Source organism: Bison bison, unplaced genomic scaffold, assembly GCF_000754665.1.
Source record: "Bison bison bison isolate TAMUID 2011002044 unplaced genomic scaffold, Bison_UMD1.0 scf7180017864097, whole genome shotgun sequence".
Lineage (NCBI taxonomy): Eukaryota > Metazoa > Chordata > Mammalia > Artiodactyla > Bovidae > Bison > Bison bison.
In genome coordinates, this window is record NW_011494669.1 from 2,065,849 (window position 1) to 2,083,355 (window position 17,507).

The 17,507-nt window shown below is 35.2% G+C and overlaps 1 protein-coding gene across 3 annotated transcripts in view; it reads left to right on the forward strand.

The window, feature by feature from the left end:
* KIF20B (kinesin family member 20B) overlaps window positions 1–17,507 on the forward strand; it is an 86,866-nt gene that overhangs the window by 66,813 nt on the left and 2,546 nt on the right. For 2 of the 3 annotated variants that reach the window (XM_010838530.1, XM_010838532.1), the window contains exons 26-32: window positions 1,351–1,506; window positions 5,371–5,547; window positions 7,282–7,392; window positions 8,967–9,164; window positions 11,418–11,516; window positions 11,923–12,073; window positions 16,433–16,575. In XM_010838530.1, coding sequence (XP_010836832.1) covers window positions 1,351–1,506; window positions 5,371–5,547; window positions 7,282–7,392; window positions 8,967–9,164; window positions 11,418–11,516; window positions 11,923–12,073; window positions 16,433–16,575 — 1,035 coding nt within the window. The remainder of the gene's footprint in view (window positions 1–1,350; window positions 1,507–5,370; window positions 5,548–7,281; window positions 7,393–8,966; window positions 9,165–11,417; window positions 11,517–11,922; window positions 12,074–16,432; window positions 16,576–17,507) is intronic. The other variant, XM_010838531.1, reaches the window with a different exon arrangement.

Sequence of the window (17,507 nt, forward strand, 5' to 3'; positions counted from 1 at the left end):
CTCAGTGAACTCCGGGTGTTGGTGATGGACAGGGAGGCCTGGTGTGCTGTGATTCATGGGGTCGCAAAGAGTCGGACACGACTGAGCGACTGATCTGATCTCATTGTAAATGTAATTATTACGCTGAAAAAGAATAGAATTGTATGTCTGAACATTTGAATAGATTTGAAACTATATTACTACATTTGAAAATATATTACTACATAGAAGATAATCTGTTTTCTGTTTATATATTTTTCCGTATTTAGCTTTCACATACCATGAATAGGACGTACAGGGCAAAGATTTTTTAATGGGACTTAACAAATATGTAAAACTTTATACATTTTATTTATTAGAAGTTACAATCCAACTGTAGTTTTGGCATTGAAGAAAGCATAGTAATGGGTTTTGAAAAGATTGCATCTAAATTATTTTCTTAAATTCAGGCTGTATAGAATCAGATGTTAAACAAATAAATCCATTCCTTTCTTTTTTGTAACTATTAATTACATACTATAGAATTTATCCTTTCCATTGTCAGAACTGAAAGTAGCTGGAACAGAGTGGATAATCCATTAGTTATGAAAAAGTACACTAATTACTTTGTGAATATTCATATTAAGGAATACTGGTGTGTTTTGCATTCTAAAATAATAAGATCATGTATCTTAGATAATAAGCTTTGTAATTCTGTAATGGACTAGTGATAATTTATCTGGCACAGTGGTTTTGCAAGTTTTAAAAACAGATTTTTAAATACATAGCTTTTAGTGTAGTAGTAGTATTTTTGCTTCAAAAGAAGTTTTACGTCAGTTTTGAATGTATAAATGAGATGTTTTTGAACTTGAAGGGTCTATGGAAGCCTCTTTAAAATTTACTGATCAACTGTATTTTCTATCCAGCTATTCCCTGTATTCTTTAATAAATATTTGTCCTGTTACACAAGTTACTCTTTATTTGACATTCTGTATACCTGGGAAAATTTTATTTTGGAATCTCAGCTGGAAATGACCACTACAAATCAAAAAAATTTTTTTTAATCTAGCCTTTAAAAAGACTTGGTTCTCTGTAATTCAGAAATTTCAGTTATTTCTTCTTAAGCTCACTGATGAAGGAAAGTTCTTAAATGGATTTTATAGCAAAATTAAGTTTATGAATGAAATAACTATTTAGGAAAGCAACCAACAGTGTTCATTTTATAGTCTGAAATATACTCAAACTTTGTCATTATTTAAAGAAAAATGCTTGTTTTAAGTTTTTGAAAAGGTGAAATGAAGAGCCATGGATTATATGGAAATGTTTATAAATGCAGGTTTATTAACTGCTTTCAAAACAGGTGATAGTTACTTATGCTATTTCTACATGTAGGAATCGGAACAGAAACATGAAGCTGAAAGAAAAAAATGGTTAGAAGAAAAAATGATGCTTATCACTCAAGCAAAAGAAGCTGAGAATCTACGAAACAAAGAGATGAAAAAATATGCCGAAGACAGAGAGCATTGTTTGAAGCAACAAAATGAAATGGTTGGTAATAGTTGTACTTTATCTGCTGTGTATTTTGCCTGCTTTCTTTGGCTTCTTAAATTGTTGCCTGGGATTCTTAGATTCTTATCAGTGTCTACATGGTTGTGTGGGTTTGGTTGGTTGTTTATTTTTAAGGCAGTTTGTCTATTTGTAAGATGAGTTTTCTATCCCAGTTTATCTTGAAGTTCTTATTCTTGGGAAAATAATTATTTCTCAATATCTAGATTCAGAACTTAAAAATATTTTCCTTTTGACTGCCACAGGGTTATCCCTACTAGAATGTAAAATATTTGCATTTTGAACTGTAGATTCTAACATGGTGTATGCATTTTACCTCATAAGCTGCTTTTGTCAGATCTTTTTAAAAAAAAAAAAACATCAACTATATAGTTTCTAGAAGACTGTAGGTAGAAATAACTTTGTTTTACTAGCTATAGTTCTCAAGTAATTCTGTCTTATTAATAGTTTGTGTTTTTTCCTCCTATTTTAATCTACAACTTAGTCTCTTTGATACTCAATCAGAAAAAAGTTCAAAGTCATCGTTGATCCTGGGAAAACTATTGAGTAATATGTTATCTTTAAATGAAAAGATAACCTAACCCTAACCTAGTTCCCTGTTTACAGTAATACTAACATGACAGTATCACATTGCCATCTGTTGGCATTTCCTTTGTTTATGACAGAATTTTACTTATATCAGCTCAATTTTTCTGAACAAAAACATTAATTTTCACTAAGTTAAAGAAGATTTTCCCACAGATTTTAAGAAATATTTTTTATTTTGAAATCACTTTATTTCCAGAAACATTGCAGAGCTAGTACAGAGAATTTCTCTATATCTATTACCCAACTTCTGATGTTAGAGCTTACATAACAACAGTACATTGATCAAAACCAACAAATTAATATTATTATAATACTGATTGCTAAATTATGGATCTTACTAGAATTTTACCAACTTTCCCAATAATTTTTTTTTTTTCCTGGATATAGGATCATATCTAGGATACTGTGTTCCATTTTAGTTGTCAGGTTTCCTTAGAGTCCTGACCCTGTTTTCTTTGTCACATGACAAAGTACGTGAGACTAATACTTGTTATTACTACAGCACCCAGGTAGCAATATATTTCACTTCATGTACCAATGCCACATGACTGGAGTTACCTTCAGGAAGTGTTGTGCTGAGCAAGATTGAAATGCTACATCTATCTTAACAGGAAATGCTGCTGCTGGTTCTGTTTCTGTCCATAACCCATTTAACCTTCCAGACAGTAACAAGAGGCAAGAAGTGAAATCAGAGCTGTTGACTTTCATAGTCAGTCACTCCAGCCCCAAACCAGGAATGGGCCTACTTCTTTTCCTAATCAGTGGTCCCTCTGGCAGCAATGCCAGCAAGTAAACCTCCTTTGAATTTTTAGTCCTAGAGCAAACTAGCTTTCTCCTTTCTCCTATATATTTCTTTGCACTTGTACATAGGACGTGTGTCTGCAATATTTAAGAAATAAATTGTTGATTTTTTAGAAGCCTTTTAAGCTGGAATACACAGAACACAGTAAGTAAAATAAACCGTGTTCAATGAATTATTATAAAGCCAGTCCCCAGTTAACTACCATTGAGTTTAAGAAATAAAACAATATTAGCATCCAGGAGACCCCATCTTCTCAATGATAATAACTATTCTATGTTTTAATGTTAAACTTCAGTTTTGTTCATTTTTTAAAACTTTATATAAATAAAAATACATAGAATGCATTTTCTTGTGCCTGGCTTCTTTCACTCAGTATTATGTTTGTGAGGATCATCTATATTTGTTCCAAGTAGCTGGAGTTAGTCTCCTTTCATTGCTGAGTATTTCAGTGTATAAGTATACCACAGTCTATTCAATTTAAAGTTGAAGATACAGGGGTTGTTACTGTTTGGGGCTGTTATGAGTAAGATATCCTGTAAACATTTTTATATATTTCTCTTAGTGCACATGTGCATTCATTTCTATTGCATATATAGCCAAGAATAGAATCGCTAGTGGATAGGGTAAACATCCCTGGAGGAAGGGATGGCAATCCACTCCAGTATTTTTACCTGGAAAATCCCATGGACAGAGGAGCCTGGCGGACTGCAGTCCATAGGGTCACACAGAGTCTGACATGAATGAAGCAGTTAGCAGGCAGGCAGGCAAGGTAAACATATGTGGAACTCTAGTAGAATGCCAGACTAATTTTCAAAGTAGTTTTACCCATTTATACTGCAATTTGTATTGTTGGATGTTTTGTTTATTGGCTCTGCCTACCCAAGTCCCCTTGTTTATTTTCTGTTTGACTATCTTTTTTATACAGGAGTTCCTTATACTTTCTGGATAGGAGTGTGTTGCAATTACCTTCTTTCAAACTCTGGTTTACCTTTTTACTCTCATTGCCTTTTAGAACAGAAATGAAGAATTATTCTAATTCATTTTCTCAGTCTTTTCCTTTATTAACTTCAAGGACATGAAGCTGTTCTCTTACATTATTTCCAGAAAGGTTTGGGGTTTTACCTTTCCTATTTTGATTCCAGTATTAATTTTTGTGTTGGGGTGAGATAGGGGTAAAGGCTGTCATCGTTCTTATAAATTTGAATTACCAATCGACCTGGTAGTACTTTTTGAAAAAGCTGTTACTTTTCTACTGCTCTGCAACTTTTGTTGTAGGTCAGTTGTCCAGTGGTTAACTTTTGTATATGGTGTGAGATTCTAAGTCTTTTTTTCCATTTGGCTGTTCAGTTGTTCCATCACCCTTTGTAGAAAAGACTGTTGTTTTCTCCATTGAGTTTCTTTGACATTTTTATGGAATATCAATTGACCATGATATTTTTGGACTGTATCCTCTGTTCTCTGATGTCTGTATATCCTTAAGACAATATCACACTGTCTTTATTATTATATATAGTAGGCTTAAAATGACATGGTATGATTGCTTCTACTTTGTACTTCATTTTCAAAGTAAATTTGACTGTGTCATTTGCATTTTCATGTTATTTTTAGAGTCAGCTTTTCCACTTCTACTCAGTCACAGACACACAGATACACACACACACTTGCTTGGATTTTTATTGAAGTTGCTTTAACTCTAGATCTTCTAAGGGAGAACTGACATTTTAAAAACAATGAATCTTTTAATCTTTGAACACAGGTTCTCTTTATTTAAAAAAGAAAGTGAAAGTGTTAGTTGCTCAGTCTTGTTCTACTCTTTGCAACCCCATGGACTGTAGCTGGCCAGGCTCCTTTTTCCTTGGAATTCTCCAGGCAGGAATACTGGAGTGGGTTGCCAGTCTCTTATTGAACCTGTGTCTCCTGCATTGCAGGCAGATTCTTTACTGTCTGAGCTACCAGGGAAGCCCCTTGTTTATTTACATGTTCCTTTATTTCTTTCAGCAGTGTATTGTAGTTATGTTTAGATCTTGCACATATTTTCTCTAATTTGCCAGTTTTTCAACCCAGTGAAAAAGTATTTTTAATTTTCATTTTTCTGTTGTTTGTTGCTATTGGTTTTGTCATTTATTTTTTTGTAATTTTACCATCTCATTTTGCAAATATTGAGGGAAATGCTAGAATTAGTTTAAAAGCTCTAATTGTTTATTGAAGGAAGTGCCCAGTAAGCTTTTTTTGTTTTGAATGAGGTGGAATAGGATATAATATGTGGATAGTTAAGGTATATAAAGGCATTATGTATTTGGTTTTTTAAGTAAATATTTTATCTAGACTTGTCTATGTAGTTTGTTGTGTATCCTGTTCACAGTTGTATTTATTGTGTTATCCATAATAACTTCAAAAATTCTTAGATTCATAATGTTACAACATTTACTTTAGCATTTTGTGTTTATTCTGTTTAGGAAATACTTAAAGGACAGTTGGCTGAGAAAGATGGTAACCTCCAGCAGTGGCGGGAAGAACGCAATCAACTTGTTGCAGCTTTAGAAATACAGCTGAAAGCACTGATCTCCAGTAATGTACAAAAAGATAATGAAATCGAACAATTAAAAAAGATCACATCAGAGGCTTCTAAGACAGTCAGTAGAATCTTTTTCTTTCTATGCCTTTTTTGATTAAACATAGGAGTTTTCCAAAATTATTTAATTGATTAACTTTTAAAGAATAAAAATGTTAGTAGATCAGTTAGGAATCATAGATTGAAAAAATTATTTGCATGTTTGCCATGAATTTTGAGTTTTCAGAGTTTACTCTGAGTTGACCCATCAGTGACTGGTTGAGGAATAGTACTTTCTCTAATATTTTGGCCATATCTTCAGGTAGAGTATTTAGAAAATAAACAACTGGTGATTTAGTCCCTCATCTGTCTTTAAAATATGGCAGTGTGACTCAGCCTGAACTCTTGCTGATATTTAAATATTTGAGCCCATCCTAAATTTATGATAAAGATACACACTGTTTTTGAAAATAAGCACAATGGTGAGGAGATGTGAGTCATTCAGCAGGTACTTTTTTTTTCTTGGCCACACCACCCAGCTTGCAACATCTTAGTTCCCCGATCAGGGAATGAATCCGGGCCCCAGCAGTGAGAGCTCTGAGTTCTAACCACTGAACTACCAGGGAATTCCCAGGAGCTACTTTTGTAATATGCATTGGAGTTAGGAACCCTAGATGAAGAAAGTATTGCATTTCTCAGATAGCTGTTTCCCAGGAAAATTGAATCAGGGTGCATCTAAAGCTAGTCTTTTCAGAGTAAATGATTGGCATTTGAAAATATGCCATTCTAAAGCCTTTAGATAAATAATAAAATAAATGTGTATGTGTGTATCTGTCTCTTACATCAAAAGACCTTGTGATTCTCAGAGAAAGACTGCTCAAAACAGGTATTAGCATGTTGTATAAATTGTACAGAATAGACAGTTAGAAAAATGAGGTATCAACTACTGTCATTGTGGTTTGGGACCTTTGGGAAAATTACTCAACATTTCTGAACTTTAAATCAGAGGTGATAATGTCTTCCTAATGGAATTGTGAAAATTTATTGAGAGTGTTTATAAAACAGTTAGCACAGTTATTACAACAGTGGAAGTCAGTACATGCTAGTTGCTTTCTGCATTATGAGTGCAAATAGGATCTTTTTTACTTACAATTTTGGGTAGGTGACATAAGAGATGTATTTGACTTTTGATTTTGGTGGTAGTGATTAGAGGGTCCATGTTGGAATTTATCAAGTTTAGCAATGTAAATATGATTTTTTTTATAGATAGGGTTTAGGAATAGAGAATATCCTGTGACTAAGTGGGATGAAGAGCGTGCAGCAAGGAAAAGTTTAGTTATCAGTATAGTCTTTTCTACTCTGATTCTGTAGTTGCATTCCTAAGACACCTCTAGTTTTTTAGAATTACATTATCAAAGTGATTTGGGAGGTTTAAGCTCCAACTCAGTACAGAGTCTGGTTTTGTTATTTAATGTCTCTAGGTCTCTGTTTCCTATACGGAAAGTAGAAATAATGATTCTTGCCAAATCTAACTCCGAGTTGCAATGAAAGTAAAATGAGAGAATATATGTAAAACACCTTGGAACTTGAAAGTAATCTTTCAAATTTCTGTTTAGGTCAGACTCAGAAGAGGCTGGAAAGTTGCCGAGTCTATGAGCATGCAAAAGAGGAAGAAGGAGAGTTAGTTGGTCATTGAAGTCTTTAGTTACTTCCAGTATTTAATTCATCTAAATCTTGATTTTATATTCTTTAGGTGAATTATTTTAATGTATATTCAGTTACAGCGGCTTGTTGCTTTAATATTTCCTTATTTTAGGAAAAACAGACCATGGATATCCACCTCACACAAATGAGTTCAACAGATCCTGGCAGGGTTGAAATTGAACCTCAGTCAACAAGTTTTGAAATTTCCAGAGGTGAAGTAGAGGTGGGTATTTGATAACACAGTCTGTTCTTTAACCCTCTTTGCCAATGACCATTAATTACTAAATAACACTTGAAAGTATAATTTAATTAGCTGTTGAAGGTATCTTGCTGTACAGTTAGCTATGAGTGCTCTTGGGAAGGAGAACTAAAGGCTTTTGAGGGGAGATGCAGTTCTCCTGAGGAAATTTGATCCCCAAATGATACTGATCTCCTCAAAATGATACTGATCTCAAACAACAGATCTTTTAATATAAATAAATTTGATGGTCAGAAATAGGAAATCCCACCAAAGATAAAATTTGGATGACTGTTTTCTCTCATAAGTAGTCCATTTAAAAAGCATTCTAGTAAATAGTATTTTTTGGAAATTTTACCCACTTTACAACTTTATCACAAAATCCCAGTAACCTCACAGTGAAGTTTCTTTGGTTTGAAGTGGGCTTGGGGTTCTGTGACTCATGTTGTATAGCACAGAGTTTATCAGAGTGCCTATGAAATAGGTAAAAATCATGTGTCACTTTTTGAAAATAAAATTACTTTTTAAAATATTTATTTCAAAAACATTTAATGGGAGCATTCATTGTTAGGAACTTTGCTAAGCCCTGAGGGTAAAGACATAAGATCGCCATCCTCGAGGAGTAAGAATTCTAATAAGACAGGTATTTAATGACTGTCTTGTTTGACCATTAGGACTGAGTGTTATGAAGAGAGTGCTGAGAAGGCACACTGAGGAAGATAGGATGAATTTTGCTTGAGTGGCTGTGTAGAAAAAGTAACATTATACTGGGTCTTGAAGGCTAATGGAAGTTTACCAAGCAGAGAATGGGAAGAGAAAGGCATTTTAATTCAGGAAAATAGCATAAGGCATTCCTTACAAGGCTTCAGAAGAACCATGTTACTTCCACCACATGCTGTTAGTCATAGAAGCCATTAAAGCCAGCCTCTATTCAGGGGCGGGGGGATGAGACTCTTGAGGAAGAATAGTATTCACAGCAAACTGTAGTTTACCACAGTGAGGGTGCTTATTACCTGGTAGCTCAGACAATAAAAAATCTGCCTGCATTGTGCGAGACCTGGGTTCAATCCCTTGGTTGGGAAGATCCCCTGGAGAAGGGAATGGCTATCCACTCCAGTATTCTTGCCTGGAAAACCCCATGGACAGAGGAGCCTGGCAAACTATAGTCCATGGGGTCCTAAAGAGTTGGACACGACTGAGCAACTTTAAATAAACAATAGATATTGGAATAGATAGGGTGCTTATTAAAAATCCTAGACTCTTTTCTTCGAGATTCCTGGTTTAGTAAATTCGTGGTAGAGTTCAAGAATTTTTAAAACTCTTTCTCCAGAGTATTCTTATGATGATACAGGTTTGGGAAATACTGAGTACCATGTGTAAACCTGGAGAAAGTAGATGACAACTCACTCTTTATATCCCTGTTGTGGTGAGTTTGACCCAAACGTTTTATCTTTCCCAATTCATTCTTTTTAATAGGTATTTGACAGAGGTAATTTTTGGCAATTTAGAAATTCATGTTCTGCAAATACGGTTTGTTTTCCTTTTAAATTCTGTTGTAGGATGGATCTGTAGTCCTTGACTCTTGTGAAGTGTCAACAGAAAATAATCAAAGCACTCGATTTCCAAAACCTGAGTTAGAGATTCAATTTACACCTTTACAGCCAAACAGAATGGCAGTGAAACACCCAGGTTGTACCTCACCAGTGACGGTTAAGATTCCCAAGGCCCGAAAGAGGAAAAGTCATGAAATGGAAGAGGTAAATACTTAACTATTAAGTGAACTAAACAAGTAAGTTTTATTATTGTTCAGCTATATAGTTAAACTCTGCTACGTTGCCCTCCTGTGCATAAGCACTAGTATTAGAACCCAGAGTCATAGTTTACAGTGTATTTAATACTCTTAAGAATGTCGCTGTGCTAAACAGTCCTTAAACAAAAAGCTTGAGGATTTTAAAATGTGTAGACGTTTCCTTGTTTCAGTGAAGCTGTGATAGGTCAAATGGTGGTGAATTTTAGTAGAAAGCTATTTCAGTATTCCAGTTCTGTTCATACTTAGTCACTTTCCTTCCTGTGGAGTAGGAAAGGGATTAAGGATAAAGGAATTAGAGAAACTGAAATGACTAACTTGCTTGAATAGAATCGTTGTGATTTAGTTAAAATCTTAGGTCTCTATGATCATAGTAGGTTTCAGAAGAGAAATTCTTTTTCTGTGAGCCAGTATGAAAATTTGGATCCTATTTAGTGGTAGGCCAAAAATGATTTACTTTTGCTTCTGCAGCTTTCTGATTGTGGGGTTACCAACCTTCTATCATATTCTAGCCATGTCGGTTCAGCAAGTCACATAAATTTTCTGATTCTCACTTTCCTCCTTTTGAAATAAAGAATTAGATATACTGTGTTTAAAATGTTTTGCTGTAACATTATGTACCTGTAATAGGTACATAATAAATGACAATGTTTATGCTAAAAGCAGTATTTATGTTTAAAACTCTTTAGCACAATAACTTTTTCTCCAACTTGTCTTTTTCACTTCTTTAAAGAGTAGTGTATTTTCAAGCTGGTGGAAGAACAGAAATAATATTAAACATACTCCTGAGGCTCTCTGTCAGATAATACATTTGATGAATGAATATTATTTAGCATATTTCTTGCTACACGTAGAGCACCTTAAAAGATTGTTTTGGAGAGCCTTAGTTAACTTTTGTTCTATATTTAATACACTTAGATACCATTAAGATACAGATGACCCTTGGACAACATGAGGGCTCAGTGCCAGTCATTGTGCAGAATTAAGAGACAGTTATTTTATTCATTTTACTGCTGGTATATACTCCCCATTTCAGAATTACTTACAACAACAGATTGTTCAAAGTAAACCATGTAGAAACTTAAAAGTTTTAAGTGATTTTGCTAGGCTCTTTCCTGCTGTAGTAAACAGTGTTGTGAAGTCTTCAGGAAAATAATTTATACAATGCTATATTCTACTCTAAATTCTACTCCAAATTTGAAGTGCTCTATTGAAAACAGCAAGTGTGATGGAGTTACAGTCTTTCTTCCTTTGCTTTCCCTGATTACCATCTATCTGTCTTTCCTCTCTTTAGAAAATCTGCTTTTTGTCATCCTTATGACTTTACTTTGTAACTTGAATTCTGAGGCTCAGTCGTGATCTTCTCTTTCTTTCTGTTCTTGCCTTCCCCCGCCCCCTTTATGCTTATCATCTTTAGCACAGTTAGGATTTGCACAAGTTCAATTCAGTTAATAACTACAAAAGATTTTATCTTAAGTAAGGTTATGTGGGGAAAAAGAGTAAGATGTCATGCCTATTTAGTACTGAAGGCAGATTTTATTTCTTCACTATCATTTTTTACCTGTGCTTATACTGAAGATTTTTGTTTTCAGTGTCACCAAGTACCAATTAGAGGTCATACTCAGCATGATTTGGGAGTTGGGAAAAGGGTAGATATATTACTATGTTGTATTTTAAAGATGGGACTCAAAAGATGTTATCCCTTCATTTAAGTAGTGTAATTTCATTATGATGCATGTGAAAAATTCATACCTTCAATCATTTTGTAATAAAAACATGTATTATATCGTCAGGCTGTGCACTTAAACCTACATATGTTATATATCAGTAATATTTCACTGAAGGTGAAAAAATTGTGAGAAGAAAGTTGTACCTTCAGTCAGGGTTTCTCAGCTTCAGCATGATTGACATTTTTGGCCAGATATTTCTTTGTTTTGAAGAGTTCAATGTCCTGTACATTGTAGGGTTTTTTAGCAGTATTCCTGGCCTCTACCCACTAGTTGCCATTAAACCTGCCTCTTATACCCAGCAATGACAATCATAAATATCTTCAGACATTGCCAGTGTCCCCAGTCAGAATTGCTCCTGGTTAAGAACTATTTGCTTGTTTTTTTGTTTGTTTGTTTTCTTTTTTTTCTTCCTCTGGAGTCTAGAGAGAGAAAGAATATGTTGTTTAATCAGTGCTGAACTTCATTATTTTTAGGACTTTGTGAAATTTGAAAATAAGAAGAATGCTACACCAAGAATTAATTTGAAGTCCCCTGTTTCTGAGCATAGAAATTCTTTCAAAAAGGAACAAAAGGTTTGTCTTTTAATTTGTCCAGAATTGACCATTTTCATAAGTTACATTTGTGAAGTAGATGATGAAAGTAAAAATGTCAAATTTGATTAGTAATTATTCAGAAGTTGAGTCTTGTCCAGTTATAACTCACTTATATTCTGTTTTCTATTTATCTAATTCAACTTAGATATATAACCTTTAACATTTGACAGGTAGCAGGTACTTCTTGATGTGTTCATCTCTGACTTAGCACTCTTATCACACTCATTCTCTGGCCCTTTCATCCCTCTCCGTATATTATTAACCCCAAGTTCCCTGCCTGAGAATTTATAACTTGTGTCTGGCCTCTTTAATTCAACTATGGCTATAACTGTTTGTTCTAACATGCCTCATTACCAATAACAACAAAAAAATGTTTGTTTATTAGGTTTCCATACGCCCATCATCTAAGAAAACTTATTCTTTACGGAGTCATGCATCCACAGTTGGTGTAAACGGGTCTGCTAAGAAAAAAGAAGGAACGCTACAGAAATTTGGAGACTTCTTACAACATTCTCCAACTATTCTTCAGTCAAAAGGTTTGCAGACTATTAATTAAATGACCCTTTATGTTAGATGTATGGTGTTTTCTAATATCTGATTTGTATAAACTCAACCACAGTGACTCTTACATCTCCAGTAGAAACTGTTCTGTGTTAATGTTAGGTATTGAGGGAGGAAGCATGAACCTATGATGTGCCTTGGCGTTCACTGTGTGGTGGGAGAGAACAGTCTGTATTTAAATAATTGATCCAGAGTAGCTTCCCAGGTGGTGCTAGTGGTAAAGAGCCTGCTTGCCAGTGCAAGAGATGTAAGAGACATGGGTTTGATCCCTGGGATGGAAAGATTCTGTGGAGAAGGGAATGGCAACCCACTCCACTATTCTTGCCTGGAGACACCAATGGACAGAGGAGCTTGGAGGGCTACAGTCCATAGGGTCGCACAGAGTTGGACACAACTGAAGCGACTTAGCATGCGTGCATGCAGACTGCTTAATGCGTTGTAGAGATACAAGGAAAGAACTATGGTAGTATTGGAGGAAAAGAACTGTTGGGGCTATGGGAAGATTTGATATTAACAGAAGAGATGGGATTTAACTTGGGTATTGAAATGCTGGAAGATTATACCTCCTAGAAGTAACCACTATTAGTATTATGGTATATATTCTAGTGCTTTTTTCCTCTGCATGGATAAATATTACCTAATCTTATGTACTATATCAAAAACATATTTCTTTAAATATCTATAAAATTTAGTTGCTTTATGCTTTTTTCTTTATAATGTAGACATATTAATACTCTGGTATTAATATGTGATAAGATATATATTCTCTCTATACACTAACACATAAATACATACTTACATACACATCTACCAGAAAGAACAGTTTTAATATAAGTAGAGTACCAGGGAAGTGGAGCACTTGTGTAGGCAGTTCTAGGTAGCAATATGCATCTGGCATCTAGAATGTAGAGAGGTTATTAGGAGGAAGCGAGCAGGAAGGAGTGAGTTTTCATGAAATTACCTGAGTGGTGGTGGTGGGATAAATTGGAGACTAGAGGTGGGGAGAATGAGGAGGGAAATGACTAAAAGCAGGGGGACAGTTGAATTGAGTCACATTGGTTGTGTAAAAATACTTTGTGTAAAAACTTACCACAGAGCTTCCCAAACTTTCTTGGTTCACAATGCCTTTAATGTGTCAGTAATTTTTTTCAGTGCGTCCATGCACCCAAAGAAACACCTAAATAGTCCCATCCATTAATACTTAAGGCCAAACAATCCCTGAAAATTTAGCTTCTGAAAATCCAGGTTGCTAAAATATGTCACCATCCAAAGGAAGGATATTTGATACCTTTTTGAAACTGTGTACTACCTTGAGTTGAGTGTCACTGTTTTCCTTAGAAATTTAAAATATTCCAAGTTGCTCTTGTGAATTTGCTGCAACATGTCTTGGCACACAGTTTGGGAACTTCAGACTTAGATCCATTTGTGTGTATGTATGTGTGTGTATATATATATATTGTGTGTATGTATGTGTGTGTATATATATATATTGTGTGTATGTATTTGTGTGTATATATATATATTAAAAGTATACATTGTTGGAAAGGTATCATTTGTATAAGCATAGGAAATATCTGGAGAGGTAAACAGCAAATTGTTAAATGTCTAAATTTGGAGAAGTGGGACTTGTTATTTTAGATTTTTAGGTATTCTACTTAATTATATTGACCATTGTTTATATTTATTTAGTTGCTAAATTGTGTCCGACCCTTTGTGACCCCATGGACTATTGCCCACCAGGCTCCTCTGTCCATGGGATTTCTCAGGCAAGAATACTGGAGTGGGTTGCCATTTCCTTCTCCAGGGGATCTTCCCGACCCAGGAATCAAACCTGGGATTCGGGTTGATTCTTCCCGACCCAGGAATCGAACCTGCATTGCAGGTAGATTCTTTACTGACTGAGCTACAAGGGAAGCCCTTCTCCTTGAAAACATATTTCCTTTTGATATATAAACAATATATTGCCATAAAAAGCAATGCATATATGGTTTATATATTAACAGGAAACATGTTTTCAAGTAAAGGGAAGTACCCAGATAGTAATGACTTCCTGACTTGGTTGATTTAGCTTAACAGCTTCCCTACTATATACCTGGTGTGGGTTTCTTTTTTTAAAACTCCTTTCTAGGAATATAAAGATTGCCTGTTTTGGATTGTAACTGCAGTACATATCTCTTGTTGATCACTTGGAAATAAAGGGAAAAAAGAAGAAAATAGAGGCTAGTTCTTAAAATTCTGTTGCTCTGATAACTACTCTTAATCCAGTACTCAGTATCACTGTTCTCTCCCCATTTATCCCTTATGCCTATCTCCTATCCATTCAGTACATAGCAGCCAGAGTGATCTTTTCAAAGTACAAATTATTTAAGCCATTTAATTTTTTGTTTTCTTATTATCTATTCCAGTAGGATATAAGCTCTGCAAGTGCGACATGTCTGTCTTGTTTACATCTTCGGCTCTTAGTACAGTGGTTTGCACATAGTAGTGTGGGATTTTGAGGCTCCAACCCAAATCCTATGTGTGATTTGTTTCAGGCTGACCATGGGCGACTACAAAGGTTTTACCTGTTAGGCCTCATAAGGAAAAGCTGCCCTTCCCACATCAAACATGATACACAGCCAGTGCATTCCAGTCTTTGAAGGGAGTTAGTCAGTCAAGGACTCAGATCTCCTGCTGGCCATACTCTTACACATATCTGCATTCCTAGCCTGTGTGTGTGTGTTAGCCACTCAGTGGTGTCCAATTCTTTGTGACTCCATGGACTGTAGTCTGCTAGGCTCCTCGTCCATGGAATTGTCCAGGCAAGAATAGTGAGTGGGTTGCCATTTCCTTCTCCAGGGGATCTTCCTGACCCAGGTATTGAACCTGGGTCTCTTGCATTGCAGGCAGATTCTTTTACCACTGAGCCACCACGGAATTGCTAGCCTAGGGGCCTTCATTTGGATGCTCCTAATTGTGAGTGCCTTCAGTAGAGAATGTCCTCAGGCATCTCTGCTGAAGACTTTATGATGGGGAAGGAGAAGGAACCTTGGAGACACTTTTTTCCACTGACTGTACTTTTCCACTCCTCCCCTCTGGTCTCCAGCACCAAGGTCCATAAAACTGCAAGTGCGGAAGCCTTTTGACAGTGATAGAACCACCACTTCTGTGCTGATGCACCTGACCCAGACATGCATTATCCCATGGGGGAGTGTGGAGCAGGGCGGGGTTTGGTATGTTCTCAGTTTAGACTTCCCTGGTGGCTCCGATGGTAAAGCGTCTGCCTACAATGCAGGAGACCCAGGTTCCATCCCTGGATTGGGAAGATTCCCTGGAGAAGGAAATGGCAACCCACTCCAGTAGTCTTGCCTGGAAAATTCCATGGACAGAGGAGCCTGATAGGCTAGAGTCCATGGGGTCACAAAGAGTTGGCGACTGAGTGACTTCACTCACTCAGCTTAGCCTCTTGCTTATTTAATTGCAGTAGATGGTTAAAGGCTTTAACTTCCATGTTGACTTATCTTAATTAGCTACTCTGACATCTGGCAGCTCCGCTCTTAGGCTCAGCTTAGCCACTGACAGGTAGACACTTAATTCTGCCTATTCCCTTAAATGTGTTCTTTTTTTTAAAATATATATATTTGATATAATATATATATATATTTATATATTTTAAATCCAGAAGTTTTCCTAAATGGAAATGTTTTGTGCTGAAATCAGTATTTGTCTGTTAAAATAAATAAATAAAGCAGATGTACAAAGTAAGAAATTGAAAAATTCCTTTTCAACTCCCTAGAAACCATCAACTGTTAAAAATTTGGTTTCTATCTTTTAATCTGTGTATCTGTGTGCATGTGTTTGTTAACTGGAAGTAAATGGCTCACAATTACAAGTTACTTTTACTTAATATTCATGTGGACATCTTTACATGTGAATACTGAACTAGCTATGCCAACCTTATTATTCTTAGTGCTGCATGGTCCACTGTGTATGTGTACTGATCTTTTCCATAAATGTAGTACTGACCTCTTTCGAGTCGTTAAAGATGCCTGAGTTTTACTGGTGGTAGTATAATTTACCAGTATGTAAATTTACCAATAGTAAATTTACCAAATTTACAAAATTTCAACCTTTACAATATGTTGAGTATTAGTGAAGTGATATTTTATTTATTTGCCTATTTTTGCTGTTGATCATTAGGTCATGTATTTATTGGGCATTTCTTTGTTTTCTATTTGTGTCCTTTCACCATTTATAAATTGCAGTGCTTTTTAATATGGCTCTTTATGAAGGGTTTATAATATTTGCAATTAGGAAATTATTTCAGGATTTAACTGATAAATTTTTTTTCATAGCAAAGAAGATAATTGAAACAATGAGCTCTTCAAAGTTCTCAAATGTAGAAGTAAGTAAAGAAAATGTGTCTCGACCAAAACGGGCCAAACGAAAATTATACACAAATGAAATTTCATCTCCTATTGATATATCTGGCCAAGTGGTAAGCTACTGTTTCAGTTCTCTTAAAAGTAAAACTCTTTATGTTCTTTTTAATTCTGAAGTACTCTTACAATTTGAATTACATAGTGGTTTGAATCTTTTATTCTGTACACCAAGTCTCATAAAACTTGCTTTAAAAGTTATACTATTGGTACTGGATGTGTTAAGTTTGTAGTAATTGAATGTAAATGCTACATTGATGTATATAAGTGTCACGTGCATCTGCATTGGTAAACTCATTAGAATTCTAGAACTTTTAATTCCATCAATAGAATTATCACTGTTTAATAATTTATTGGCTTCTAACATCTGTTTTTTCATGTTATCTTTATCACAAGAGTTGTACAAATCTGGGCCTAAGTCTGCCTGGTAAAAATATAGACTTGGCATTCAGTCATTTCCTCCCACTTTGCCTCTAAGGCTTCCATGTTCTCTTAAGAAAAGACTGTAGTTTGTCACCCCGACTCTGTGACTCATTCTCCTGACTCAGAACACGCTGTTCTATTACAGGGAAAGTTCTAATTTTCTATCATGCTTGCATTTGCCTAGTGGATAAAAGTGAAGATAGGAAAATAATTAAAGGAAAAGCCTTCAACAGGAAGTGGCCAAGAAAAATCAGGAGAGACCTTTTTGTAACAGTAGCTGTCAGATAAAAGATAGACACTTGAAGCAAGTAGTAAAGAATTAGGGTCATTAGGACATGCTTTTCAAGGTGCTGTTCTCTTGGTAACTTTTTTCCATCTGTCTGATAAAGTACATGATTTTCTCCCTTGGCTGAAATTGTTTCTTTTCTTAGTTGCAAAATAATGCTCTACTTGTTATTGCAAAAAATAATTTCTTAAAAATTACTCGAGATACTTGTTTCGAAATATTTTAGTTATTATTTCAAACTATGTATGTCCTGAATTCAGTAAAAGTGTGGATTTCTTTAAT